Source organism: Montipora capricornis, chromosome 2, assembly GCF_036669925.1.
Source record: "Montipora capricornis isolate CH-2021 chromosome 2, ASM3666992v2, whole genome shotgun sequence".
In the NCBI taxonomy this organism is placed as follows: Eukaryota; Metazoa; Cnidaria; class Anthozoa; order Scleractinia; family Acroporidae; genus Montipora; species Montipora capricornis.
Window position 1 is genome coordinate 50,900,642 of NC_090884.1, and position 14,348 is coordinate 50,914,989.

Sequence of the window (14,348 nt, forward strand, 5' to 3'; positions counted from 1 at the left end):
ACTTCTCATTGGCAAATGGCAATATCCCTGCCACTATCAGGGCCAAGTACTCAGGTTCCCCCCCCCCCCCCTCATAAAAATCAATTTCCAGCTAATTGCATTTGCCTGAAGCCTACAGATCACACATTGACTGAATTAATAATAGTTGCTGATTTTTATTTACAGCTGCTGCTGATTTTGGTTGAGACCTCTTTGTGCTATGCCCTTGGCAATTCATACATGATCAGTTCCCAAAACTGCAAGAAAAGGGTAAGCACAGCCAATTGTTTTGTTTTTACATTTTGTTTGCACCACAGTGAAATGAAGCACCAGAACAACATGTATGACCCCACCATACATTGAATACTAACAAAGGTTGGATTTGAGATTAAATATCTCAAAATTTAAAGAAAACATAAATATCTAAAATGTCATTGCTCCTAATCTCAGTCTTAATTAATCTGAATCCTAATATAAATCTCAATTAATTACATGTAGGAGCAATAACATTTTAGGCCTAATTAGGCCTAATATAATATTTGATCTCAAATCCAACCTTTGTCGGTTAGTATTCAATGTATGACGGCTTCATACATGGTGTTTTGGTGCTTCATTTCACTATTTCATGGTTCAGTAATGCCCACTAAAAGACCAAAAATAAATGACAAATGTACCTCCTCTTGATTTATGAGAACTGAAGTGTAATAATTCTTCTTTCTGTGCACTTCTGGGTCACCTATCCATTCCACCTTGGTCTGGAATACAAGTTATTATATCCTCTATTAACTCTGTAAGCATCCTATCTGTATTGCAAGTACAAAACTCTTATTGCTACAAATGTTGAGAAAGTCTAAAACAGATACTAATTACCAGCAATTGAACTCGAGGTTATTAGAGTGGTTTTCAATTGAGTGTCGAAAGTAATTAGCGAATTACTTTGGTTTTGCATTACTTCACTCAGTGATTGGTTCAAAGTTCTTGCGCCACTTTTTCAACCAATCAGAAGTGAAACCAAAACCAATCGTAGCTTGCGCGTGCACATGTTCCCGCGCTTTGGTTTACTGGATTGTCTCCGCCTTTTTTAATTGGCCAAAGTAATTACTTTGGTTTTGGTTTTACGACACTCATTTGAAAACTGCTCTAGCTAGGGCCACTTGCTTGGATTAACAATCACTTTGGTACCCTGTTCTTATTTCGGTTCAAGCTTAACCCATTGAACCCTGGGAGTAATCGAGACTTCACTGATTTTACTCATTAACTGGGGGTAGCCAAGGGAATTTGAGGTGGTAATGATTCTTTATGTAATAATTATATGTGTGTTGGAGGCAGAGTGGTGTCAGTAATGGTATGTGCTGCATATACTTCTGACCGCAGGGCCACTGGTTGGCGGCCTGAATCAGTCATTGTGTTGTTTTCTTAAAGGTACAAGAAACTTTTCTTCACCAGTGTCTATAGAAACAGTACAGTTGTATTTTCAGTCAACCAAGCCATATGATAAAAATCAAAAGATCAGAATCAAATCAAACAGAAGGATCATCAGCCAATTCTTAATTGTTACACTCCTAGCATCTGATAAGAAATTCACCTTTATCACTTTATTTGATTTAGTTGCTTTGTGTGTTGGTGAAGTCTTCTTTGGCTTCTCATTGTTGGGTATCTGAAACAACAAAGTGAAAGATATTTTGAAAATGAGTTTCAAATTGTTGAGAAACCAGAATGAGTACAGTGTATAACTTGCATTAGTGACTGCAAGGGTACAAGAGTGTTTATTAGATACCATATTTTCAATATCTGTAATGTCTTCACCAATGTCCTCATCTTCGTCTGCTTCTTTCACAGCCATGTTGGGGCATCTGGAATGCAATAATTCACACACTATTAATTTTTAATATTTGGGAAAGGAAACTGGGACGGGCTATATAGTCTTTGAAATTCTTCAGCCACTGGGACAAGATAGTCTTTGAAATCCTTCAGAAATAGTTATAATGGTTGAGGCAATTCTTTGAAAATCCAAAAAAATTCCCACAGTTATAATCTCACTGGCCTTTGTAAAAGGGACAAACATGCATGCACACAAACCTTCTTTCTTCACAGCACTGTTTCTTTCTGCCAGTTCCCCCAAACTTCACCATATCTCTGCATGATTTACACTTGCCACAATCTGGCAGCTGACACACTTCACACACTCCACATCGCTTCTTACGGAGGACACTTAATTCTTTTCCATCAATTTGGTCTTTGAAGAAAATGTCAAAGATTTGCCGCACAAGAGGAGTGGTGGTGGCCTAAAATATAGTAAGCAGCAAAGAATAAATTCCTGTCAAGTCACTAACACAACAACAATATGACAGTCATTGTTCAAGAAAACTGGTTCCTTGATACTATTTTGGCCACTCACCTTTGATGGACGCATCTCCTTCTTTTCTGGCCTGACTTTAACACCCCTTGCAGCTCGTCTGAAGAGATTTTCAAAGAAAAAAAAATCCAACACACTAAACTGTTGGAACTTCATGACTAAAGACAATTGCATTTCAACAACTGAATTACATGTAACATAAATGGCACGTAGCATCAAGATCCCAGTTCAAAGATCTAATGTAATATTTCCATTTATGGCCCTTAACCCTTTTTCACTTAACAATGACACTTACAGATTTACTCTGTCTACCCTACTAACCCCAGATGATTCTAGTTGTCAATGGAATACCCTTATGGAGCAAAAGGATTGACTTCTTGGAACAAACAATACGATAACGAGGGTGCGGATTGGATATGAGGTGATAAATAGCCAACAAGGCCCATATTATCACCTCATATCAGCAGGAATGGAAAATTATTGTTTTAGTACATGTTAATACTTCACGATGAGGTTTTTCCTCGCTAATTTTACTACGTGAAAACACAATGACACTTGGTGCTCTGTTTTCTATGTAAGATAAAACCTCGGTTATTCGCTGATAACAGGGATTTGGGGAGCCAATCAGAAAGCTAGAAATGGAATAAGTATAATACTAATTATTAGTATATATCAATATACCTCTTCCCAAGTGTAACTCCAGCCAGTTTAATGAGATCTCTCATACATGGTGAGACAAGGAGTGGCAGTTCGTCGTCATCAGCTGCCTGGTCATAGCTTTCCACCTGTAGATAGTTTAGCTTGTCAGCTCTAAAATAATAATCTGGAAATTTTGACTCATAGTGTACATGTATAATGCATTGGCACTTCCATTACTTGAAAGCTTCATACCTGTTCAACAAGAAACTGTGCATGTCGAAGCAGAGTGTCTTCTGTAAACGTTGAGCAGTTAACTGGTGGCACAGATGTCTGCATGTTGACAGAAAAGAACACAACACAATAAAAGGAAATCCTGGTCTTGATATATTTGCTTGAAGGTGACGCAGTGCCAATAATTATTGAAGAAAAAAACAGAAATGTGAAAGTCTAACATGATGGCTCCAAACTGAAGGGCTATTTTGTTAACAATGTGGCAATTAAAAATCCAAAATTACCTCAACTTTATTCAGCAAATCCTCATATCTTGTCTCAGGGTTGTTCTGTATAAATTCAATGACAATCTGAAAAGCAATGGTAATTCAAAGCAAGATTATTAATGGTTCATCACTTTTCCAGGACGTACTTGAAACAATTACCAGCTTGATTTTGATTGGCTATAAGCACACAGCTAATTCTTGCTTGCTCTGTTTTTCTTACATCATACTTACAGACAATTGATTTTATATAATTATGTAGAATTGACGTACGTCATACCTACAGACAATAGTTTTATGCATGCAGAAGTGACATCACCCAATACCCTAACCAGCAGTTTGATTAGTTTTGTCATGGCAGAGCTCAGCTCAGGAATGTGCATAATAAAACAATCATTGGATTTGGTTTTCACATGATAGCGATAATTATCATGGCCTCAGTTTATGTTATCCGCCTCATGCATCAGCCAATAACACAAACTTTGGCCTGGATAATTATCGCTATCATGTGAAAACCAAATCCAATAACTGTTAATTATTGAGATACTGTTACCAGTTGATAGGTACCTTGCTCATGGCAATTTTTTCTCTCATGATATTCATGAATGGCATGTATTCCTCTGATGCTTGCATTAGTATGTACTCTGCAAAAGCTGCAATTGATAGTGAATTTGGTATTTTTAATTATATTTTATCCACTCAATGTATAGAATACCAAACCTACCAATTTTCCCTGATACTATTGTCATCTTACAAATACCAGTGCTTTAAACATTCCATGTGTACAGGATAAAACTGGCTGTACTGCCGCCTTGTTGGCACAAATTTGGAAAAGCTAGGTGTAAAAGTAAATTGACAATACCGTGGGCAATTACAAGTTTGATTTCTAAGATGACCATGCAGCCCTGATGAGGGACTAACTAAATCAATACATTATCAATTATGGGTTGACCCTTTGTCCTTTGGGGACATAGTTTTCCAGTGAGTGATTAATTATTCCATCAATCAATCATCAATGATCATTAAATGTTACTAGTTGGTACCTGTGGTGAAACCGATGAGGGCATTCTCTCCTCCATCAAATCCTGCAACCCACCATTCATTTATTGGTCCTAAGTTTTTAGTAGGAACCCCACCTGAAAGAAATGCAACAAGTAAGTACATGTGCCCCATATGATGTAAAATCCTTGAAAGAAATGATAACATCATTATGTTCTTGTGAATTCATATCTTTTATATAAGCATACTTGTTTTTATCCCAGCATTTGCAAGTGTTGTTTTAACACTTGTTGGTGCCATGCATGTACTTGTAGCAATGTGCTTTTCCTCTTGCATTGAAAGAGGTTTCCAAGTATGCAGCTCACATTTCATTTTGCAGAAAAAACAAACAAAAGACCTGGTTATACTGCCATGTGGACAGCTCTTTTGTTCACTCTATACTGGGGACTGAGGCAAAGTACATACAGTAGAATTAAAGAATTTCCCAGCAGGTTATCTATCCTGGAGAAGACCCTACGTAACCTAAGCATTCAATCCCTAGCTGTTAAGAAAGGTGGGGTTTGAACCCATGACCTTTTGGTGCCGGTGCAACGCTCTAACCAACTGAGCTACGAAGCCACTGATGTTGGGAGCTGGTTAGTCCCAGATCAGTGGTTTCATAGTTCAGTTGGTTAGAGCATCGCACCAGCATCACGAGGTGACAGTTTCAAACCCTGTTGAAGTCCTGTTTTTTTCAGGCTTCTCTATGCAATTGCTAAAATTGCATTCATAACTGCGAGGATCATAGCTTCAATTTAAAGGCTTCATTGTTGGTCATCAATGTACCTTCAGGACTTGGATTTTCATCATAAATTGGTTTGAGGTAACCACTGAAGAAGAGTTCAACATTCTTTTCTATCAATCCAGAGTCAAATGGACAGAGGTGGGTGTTCTTGTCATAGATGCTGTGGATAGAAGAAACTAAATGTAAATTAAGCCGCTGTCATCTAACATGAATTTTTCTTAGTGGGGTATTAAGACAAATTTTTGGCAAGGTATGTTGCAAAATGCCAAATGCAAATAACGCAAAAAGAAGTAAGGTTTGTTAACTCAGTCACATTCGGCCTTGGTGTCATTCACTAAGCTCCTTGCTAAAAATGTACAATACCTAAAATTTGTAATTTTATGTTGAGGTGTGTCATTGTAACTGTCACACTGTTCCTCCTCTCCAGAGAAAAGGGATAAACGTGGGTCAGTTAGAGCAACAAATTCTTCAACCTGTGAGGAAAAAAATATTCAATTTTGAGCTGATGAAAATAAAGTTCATGGGCACTGTCAGAGCTGCAACTTTTGAATTAAAACAGATCAATTCCTGGAAAAGAGGATCAAGATATCCACTAATAGGCCATTTCACAGTTGTTTGCTCAGTGACCTAGCCAATGAATGGCTGCGAGGCTGCCGGTGACCTTGTATTGATACAGCCCCCACTGCTTTTATCATGTAAATTGTGTTGTTGTATGTAATTGTAATTAGTCAACATTTAGGATACTTCCTGTACTGGTAAAACAATGACGTGTGACCTGTGACCTGTGTTTTGTACCTGCCGGTAAAATGGTCCATTAATAAGGAAAACATAAAAATGAACGAGGTACTTGGAGCGTAGGTGTTATTTTTCACTGCCTGAGGAACAAAATCAATGAAGCAGAAATCACTTCCATACAGCTGGGAGAAAGGTGCATACAGTGTGAAGTGGGTCTTCACATGGAATATTGTTCAAAGCTGATGCAGTTTCTTTCTTGGCACTACCACTTTTGCAATCTATCACACTCTCCCCTCCCCCTTGCCCTTCCCCACCCCCCAATGTAAAAAAGAACTTGACAGGAGTTGATCTTCTTTTTGGCCTCAGGAGAGGCCATAAACTACGGTACTTACTGCATCATCACTATCTCCAGGGAAGAGTCTCAAGTCAGGACTATTCAAAAGCTGTTTACATTCCTTGCACTTGGCAGGAGGCTACAATATTAAAAGGAATACGAAAATCACTTTCATGCTCTGGTGGGATACAGAGTTAAGATAAACAAACAAAGTTTGGAGTGCACAATTAAGAGAACATTAAGAATTGAAGATTTTGAATCCAGAGGGGCGTTAAAAGAAATGAAGTGAGGTTTCCAATTTATCTGACCCATTTTCATCATTTTGGACAGGGCTAAGGATGGAAGACCATCTGAGAATACCCCATGGTTACACATGTACCCCTTAGGGAGTCAGATTGGAATATTGGTCAACATCTGCCTCTGATATAAACCTGACTCAAGGGTTTTTCTCCATTTACCCTGGTATTCCTCCCTCAACAAAATTGACTACTAGCTAATTGCACATGGCTGTGGGATGTGCCCTGAGGTCATGTAATGCACTTATCGCCAAAAATGCACTGACAGTAATTAGAGACATCCAACAGGGGCACCCAACGTCAATTTTCGGAAAATATCTGTTCGGAAGACGATTTGAGATCTAGAATTTTTGGAGGATTGCGCATGCGTAAATGAACTGACTTCCGGTTTGAGAAAAAAGCTTAATTTCCGGCAGTTTTAAACTGAATTAATTTTTTTTTTACATGGCACGTTTCACCCCCAAATACAGAATATAGCTAAGCATTGATTTTTTAAAATCATCTTTTTAGAAAAAGTTATGGGTGTTTCAGTATCGTTTATGTCTTTAAAAAGAACATTTTTCAAAGTTTTCTTTTATTGGTCACGTGACCATGGGCGTGGTATGATGACGTCATATTTAGGGTCATTGGCTTACAAAAGTTGGAAACTGACCAAAATAATGCCAAATTAGCAACGCACCCCAAAAAATACGTCAGTGGGCCCTTAAGCTTCATTTTAGAGAAATAAGCTGTGCAAAAACGCTATCGGCGAAGCGACACTCAATCTTTATTGTTTAACCGCACGATTTTAGTACTGCTTGCATCGGTAGTTCAATCAAATGATGCGAGACGCCCGGCGAGCTTTATTTTTTCGTTCGCACAGAGCTGTTTCTTTGTTTTTTCTTTTCTTGTTTATCGCGGCAATCTGATCGATCTTCGTGAAATTCAAGTTACATGGGATATGCGCGATGCGCGAAGCTCCAGCCACGAGTGGTTTGATACAAAATCCAAGGTGAATTTGTTGAGGTGGCTCGTTTGCTCGGCAGTCGTCTTAAATCTTGTCCAAGTGGCTCACCTTTATAAGAACATTACAGACTGATGTAATTTGTTATTGCTCGTTCTTTCATTGATTGCCGAACTAAATGAGCCTGCTCTTATTTTGGATTCGAATCTCGCCCTGTAATCTGTAGTTGCTCTTAGTTTTTGCCCATTGTGGCTGAAAACTACGAATGCTTCGAAGGGTTTGTTCGACGTTCACCTCCTCCTCGGAGACCCAGGGGCAGTTAGTGGGGGCGGGAAAAAGTCTAAACGGGCGAGGAAAAAAATCGGGCGAAGAAAAGTCAAGAACGAAAATAGGAGCTCCTATTTTCGTTCTTGACTTTTCTTCACCCGATTTTTTTCCTCGCCCGTTTAGACTTTTTCCCGCCCCCACTAACTGCCCCTGGGTCTCCGAGGATGCGTTCACCTGAGCGTACCGATAGAAAGACAAGGGTGGAAAGCTCAATTTCGGATCGCTCCATCATCAAGCCGATTTTTACCAACAAATGCCCATCGTGCAGGTTTCAAATCACGCACCAGACAAGCTGAAACCCAGAGGTTTCCTATCATACCATTACATCTAAAATCCGTCCAAAACTCGAAGCGCAAGACCTCAAATAATAACAAAAAATCCAGCATTCGAATTCGAAGTTCCAAGGATTCGCATGCCGGCCGCCATTTGCTCTGATTGGATGATTGTTTCTTGTCAGCCAATCAGAGCAGCAAACGGCAGCCGATAGCACAAGCCGTGCGAACGGATGTAAATTTATTTGACCGGATAATACAAACCGTCCGGATGCAAATTTTTTGGAACGGCTGATGAACGGCAATCTAAATCGATGTGCGATTTAAATTTAATAGCATATAAGCAGAAACTATTTTTTTTTTTTCGTCTTTAGTTCAACCGAATGATGCGTGTAGCGAATATACAACATAACAGGTCGGGGATTCGACTGCCGAGCCATGAAATAGACACACTGATAATGTTATTGCTGTCCTTTGATCGATTGCCGAACTAAACAAGCCTGTTCTTATTTTCGCTTCGAATCTGGCCCTCTGTTTTAGTTTTTTGCCCAGAACGCATGCGAGACAACAAATGCGAAAAAAATCCTGGATTTTTCAAATTCCACAACGTTGTCATCCCCGTCTGAAAGCAACTGAAAAATATGGCTCTTCCCGAATTAAATTTAACTACTAAGTAAGGAATAAGAAAAAATTGCTCATTCGTTTCCTAATAGGTGAACAACTTGTGTGTAAATACTGAACATGACGCCTGCAGTTATTCATATTTTCGAACGTCATAACTGCGAAGGAGACTTAATCTGTAGGCCGGAAGTTGAACTTGTTTGAAACATCGCAGATCGGATACTTGTTATTGAATTAATTTTTGTATTTCACGCGCCTTGAAACTGGCTTTTGCCCTTTTAAATTCCACTCTCGTTTCTTTAAAAAGACAGCAAGACCGATGTCAACGAGCTACAGTAGCTTCTTCACCTTTGCTCTGAATTGCTTTAGGTGAGTGATAAGTGAACTGCTATTTACAAGTTTAGGCCGCTTTGGGTAAGCGATCAAAATTCAGCCAATCAGTGCGCTCCAGAATAATAAATTTCATTCCTTGCCCAAAGAGGCCTGGGCAGTTCACTATTAAAAGTAACGGCCATTGATTTCGTGGTGTGAGAGTACTAAGGCGATTCAGAGCAAAGTTAAAGAAGATGGACTGCGAAGCCTTCACATTTCCATGCAGAAATTGACGGACGCACATCAGCGGCGTTGTCTTGGTCCTTCACTCCGGCGCAATTTATTAGTTTCTCGTGTCTTGAACAATGTGCTGTCTTCAACAGAGTTATCCTACTGTGCATACAGAACGGAATATAAGATAGATGTGGACATAGATGGAGTGAAAAACAAACTTTTGCCTTTTGACCCATCGAAAATAACAGAAAATCAACGGAAGTGAAGAAAACAGGAAATGACAGAAAACGAGCAAGACCAGATGTGGATGCGGTGCAGAAGAAACGATTCAAAACAATGACAACAAGCTTCTTTTACGGTGACGCTAAAATAACAATAACTGATGAATATTTTTGTCTTAAAAACTAAAACAGTAGAAAGAACATGAGGAGTTTCGAAGGAGAATAGGATAATGAGAGTGATCATAGTTCATCGTTTGAGAACGACATTGCATGGTAGTGTTGAAGTTGGGGAGAAGAGAAAGGGGACACCTCATGATGCTTCTTGAAAGCCGTTCTCCATCTGGCATCCGGGGGGATGGGGAGGGGCTTGTTTAATTTCAATAAAACTTGTCTCTGTGCCAAACAGTTTGTTTCAGTGTCTTCTGTTTATTGTTCAGTTTTTGATGTTAGGAGGGAAATTGCCAAGATTTGGGTCTTGGACTCCTTCCCATTTTGCTGAGAAATGTATTCTCATAATGTGACTACAACTTTTAAACAGTTACAAAGTTAAACCTTGGTTTACTATTTGGCACAAATTAAACCCCCTCTGCTTTCCTCTTGTTGTTCTAACACCAACTAGCCCATTACTTGAACGAAAAAAGCAGGAGGTTTAATCGTACAGTGCACGTATTACAACAAATAAATAAATATCTGGCTAATGCTAATCCCCCTGTCTTGCAATCAGAGATTTAATTCTTAAGGATGCAGCTCAAAGAGGTTGGACCAAAGGAGCTCTGCAGCCAGCTATAGTTGTAGGTGCTCAGCTCCTGAAAACGACATTACCTCAGAGCACAGCACCAAAGCAAGATGAAATAGACTGGGATTTGATTCTTACTGAGTGAGGAAAACCAGAGTGTTCGGAGAAAAACTCATAGAGCAAGATTAAGATCTACTGAAACTCACCCCACATACCAACTTAAGATGTGATCCTGGGCCTGCAGAGGTGGGAGGCAAGAGCGTTTTCACAGGGCAATCCTTACTACTTACTCTAGACAGTCCATTATTCAAATGTCTTGTCAGTGAGGAATCAACATAATATTATTGATGACCTATTAGACATGTTCATAAAGCTTTGAGTATGCTATCATGCTGCATAATAATACTATTAACCTGTGCCTTTGTAACTTCACGTTTTATTGAGTCAGAAGATTCTCTTGCACTATTCCTATAGAAACAATAATGAAACACTTTAAGAGGCTATATATTGTAAAAAAAATGAAAGAACAAAGAAGTGAATAACCTTGCTGTGAAATCAGCTTTACTAGGATGTAGCAAGTATCATTAACCTGTTTGACACGACTATATTCTACATGTATTTTAAAAATTAAGTACATTGGTGGCAAGGGCAACAGGGCTTGGACTACCATAAACATTAATTTAGTGCATTTGGGAAGATTACAATATTTTTAAGTATATATAGACATAACAATAAAATAATGAAAGTAGCAATAATTTTAATAGTAAAAATAATATCACTACCACTACCACTAGTCCACTACCACTAAAAATAAAAGCAATAACCTCCTAGCTTCTAGACTAGTAACTGTCATCAGGGGTTTCAATAACTTCTGAAATAGCAGTCCATGATAGCCCATTGAAGGCGGCAGTTTGACAAGTTTATGATAGCATTTTTAGTGAAAATCAAGGCAAACTAGCCTGCGGTGTGAGGCAAAGTAGGCGGCGGTATAGCGGTGGTAACCGGCTTCTATTGAAACCCCTGCATAATAATATTGATGACGGCAGAAATGAATGCTCGGCAGCACCATATTAACATGTAATTCTATGTAAAGACCAATAGGAATAACAAAGGTATTGCAATGGCAAAGGTGCACTGTTACCTCTCATGTTCTGGATCCTCCGAGCTTTTTTCTTTATTACTGCAGTCACCATTTGTCATCTTCTGGCGTTTCCCATCCTAAGAGTTCAAAGATTGAAGGTAAGATCAAACATAATGAGAATAGGAACACTGATCATTGTTCACTGGTCCTGCAGGTTTACTGTTTGGTGAAGAAAAAACTGTTAATGTTGCATGCTCACATTAATTTCTATGGGCATCATTTCCTGAAAACATCACTTTACTTGTAACTTCTCCAGTAGAAAAACTCCATAAGCCAGGTCTATACCCTATTTTTCCGATATCAATGTATATTTATTAAGGGTAATTTAACCAAGGTTCTGCAAAGTGTCAAAATAACATACATACTTTGATGGAGTTGGTAGCATCACCGTTTTGTGATGATGACTCTCCTTGGCCAGTTGTGACACCCACAGTGCTATCTTCAGTCTTCTTTCTTTTGAGAGGGCTAAATGAATTAAAGCAATACAAATTTCAATCACATAATTCAACTCCACCAACACAATGCATGAATGAAATGCGATTACCAGAGAGTAGTAAACTGTTCTGGCCTGTATGTATGTAGGCAATTTCAGATCATGTGCTCCAATAAGAGAGATATAACACTGTCAATCAAGGGTTTTAGCTTCTAGAATTTAGAACAGCACTGTTCCTCGCTTCTGACAAAAAGGACTGCTTATCACAGTATAACAACTTTTAAGAATCTACAGTAGTTTTTCAAAGAAATGCTGCATGGTGCCAAATCAGGTAAAAAACTTGACAACTTACAATACAATATTTAAGCTTTTCATCACATAATATATATTAGTACTGTAAGGGTCTTGAACCTCACTTATCTCCCCAGCACTACGAGCTGAATGCAAAACATCACATGATGGATCGGACAAGAGTATCGGTTAGCAGGCGATATTCAAAAGGCAATGCAGCCAACAAGCTTGAGGGAAGTCACTGCGCAGACTTACCGCACCACACAGGAGTGTCCCGAGTTTATTGAAATGCATACATTACAAGGCCCCAACCTCGACTCCAAAGGGAGGGAGGGAGAGAAAAAACAAAATCGTAAACCACACTAATATATTGAGTGCTAACTGTGCTGAACAACAGAACATAAGTGACCTCTAAATAATTTTCATATGCTTTTATAGCTAGACAAATGTCCACTGGCATAGCCAGTTGGAAGAGCTGGACTACGAGAGGAGTGTTACATGTGTCAACTCTTAGCAATGAATAGAACTTTGAAAAAAGCGCCAATGCCGTGGATCATACTAGCCTGCTAGTGACAACAAAGCTGTGAAGTTTGAAGCAAGAATACAATAAATCCTTAGTGTTTGCTGACCTTGGCAACTAGACAGCACAAACGCTACACGGAAAACAGATTGTCACGATCCATTAACTACATGAGAGTAAAATTGCCTTTAAGTCTAAGCATTTTAAAACAGTTTCCTTTCAATAACTGTGTGACTCGCAAATTGACTCGCCACACAACAGCTTGCATGTTGACTCATATATTGTACAAAATTGTACCGTAATAACTTCTTAAAATCTTTATATATATATATGTGTGTGTTACAAAAGTGTCAATAAGGAATAGTGCTTAAAGGATGCTTAAAACAACTCAACAGGTTCGCAGTTTTTTGCTATGTGTCATGGTGTACCACAATCATTTATACTAATGAAAGCAAACAAAGAATAACCACATACTTTTTAGCAAACATTTCTTTAATGCTAGGCTGCTTTTTGCTCTCCTTTGGTGAAATAGCTTTATTCTGTTAAAATGTGAAAAAAGAGTTAATTCAATCAAGCAATCAGCCTCTCTATTGAAGGCCTGTAAGCACAACCAATGTCATACTTTTTTCAATCTTTTATCATTTCCTTAAGTTGCAGCCAATTTCAAGTGATAAAAGAAATTAATGGTGCATGAATTGGGGAAGAAATAAATTATTGTTGCATGTCACACACCAGAGCTTACAGAATCAGGATGCAAGCAGCTGGTGAAATAATGTTTTACCTTTTTTTGTTGTATTCCATTCACTCTGTGTGTACAAAAATTCTTTGCTTTGATCCAAAAAAATAACGAAACTTATTGGAGAGATTTGCTTTCATATATAGGTACACAGCCCTTCAGTCAGTGAGCTTGTTCTCCAGAAACATACAGTACATGTACATGAAGAAAAACATCAATCAATTATATATCGACTCACCTTATTTCCCCTTGGAGGAGACTCTTTGTTTGTGTGCAAAGGTGATGTTCGAAAATCTAAAGCAAAATATACTTTACTTAATATTAAACTAATGCAGTTTTGATGCTGGCCCAAAGATTTTAAGGGACAATCAATAAGAATTTTGGCAGCTATCAAAGACTGAAATGCCACATACAGTATCTAGACACCTTAGCTCTTTTCTTGAACAGTACATTTTTCAGAGGTAAACAATTAAGGAGCTACGACTGTACCTTGTAAGCATACTTTAATAGGCTGCAAACATGGACTTTTTTCATTGCACTCTGAAGATGATGGCTCCACTGCTCCATCAGAAATATTACAATCACTTGAGTTGTTGTGTGATGTTCCAGGACCTGACTCTGCTGACACACTTTGCCTTTCAAATGAACTGTTGGTTTCAACCATTTCATTATGCACAATGGAGCTGTCTCTAACATTTATGTCCAAAGCTGTTTCCATTGGCTCTTCAGCCACTGTCACATCGTCGCTATCCTTATTACCAGTAACAACTGGAGATGATGGTTTTGCATCACAGCCATTGCTTGATCTGTGTCCAATCTCTGAGAGAACTTCCTTAAGAAGACTAATGAACTGCTCCTGCAAAAAATGTTTTGGATCATGTATCTTATCGGGTACCCCAATCAACATATCGACCATTGAGACTCAACCAACATGTCGACCAACTA

At 38.6% G+C, this 14,348-nt stretch overlaps 1 protein-coding gene across 1 annotated transcript in view; it reads right to left on the minus strand.

The window, feature by feature from the left end:
* LOC138026041 (DNA (cytosine-5)-methyltransferase 1-like) overlaps positions 1–14,348 on the minus strand; it is a 44,985-nt gene that overhangs the window by 27,543 nt on the left and 3,094 nt on the right. Inside the window, exons 5-23 of the mRNA XM_068873224.1 lie at positions 13,893–14,259; positions 13,642–13,697; positions 13,142–13,206; positions 11,789–11,888; positions 11,424–11,500; positions 10,696–10,750; positions 6,379–6,459; positions 5,615–5,724; positions 5,293–5,411; positions 4,512–4,604; positions 4,036–4,121; positions 3,490–3,555; positions 3,227–3,304; positions 3,017–3,120; positions 2,378–2,435; positions 2,059–2,264; positions 1,757–1,832; positions 1,565–1,636; positions 654–734 (exon numbers count right to left, since the gene is read on the minus strand). Of these exons, the coding sequence (XP_068729325.1) occupies positions 654–734; positions 1,565–1,636; positions 1,757–1,832; positions 2,059–2,264; positions 2,378–2,435; positions 3,017–3,120; positions 3,227–3,304; positions 3,490–3,555; positions 4,036–4,121; positions 4,512–4,604; positions 5,293–5,411; positions 5,615–5,724; positions 6,379–6,459; positions 10,696–10,750; positions 11,424–11,500; positions 11,789–11,888; positions 13,142–13,206; positions 13,642–13,697; positions 13,893–14,259 (1,950 nt within the window). The remainder of the gene's footprint in view (positions 1–653; positions 735–1,564; positions 1,637–1,756; positions 1,833–2,058; positions 2,265–2,377; positions 2,436–3,016; positions 3,121–3,226; positions 3,305–3,489; positions 3,556–4,035; positions 4,122–4,511; positions 4,605–5,292; positions 5,412–5,614; positions 5,725–6,378; positions 6,460–10,695; positions 10,751–11,423; positions 11,501–11,788; positions 11,889–13,141; positions 13,207–13,641; positions 13,698–13,892; positions 14,260–14,348) is intronic.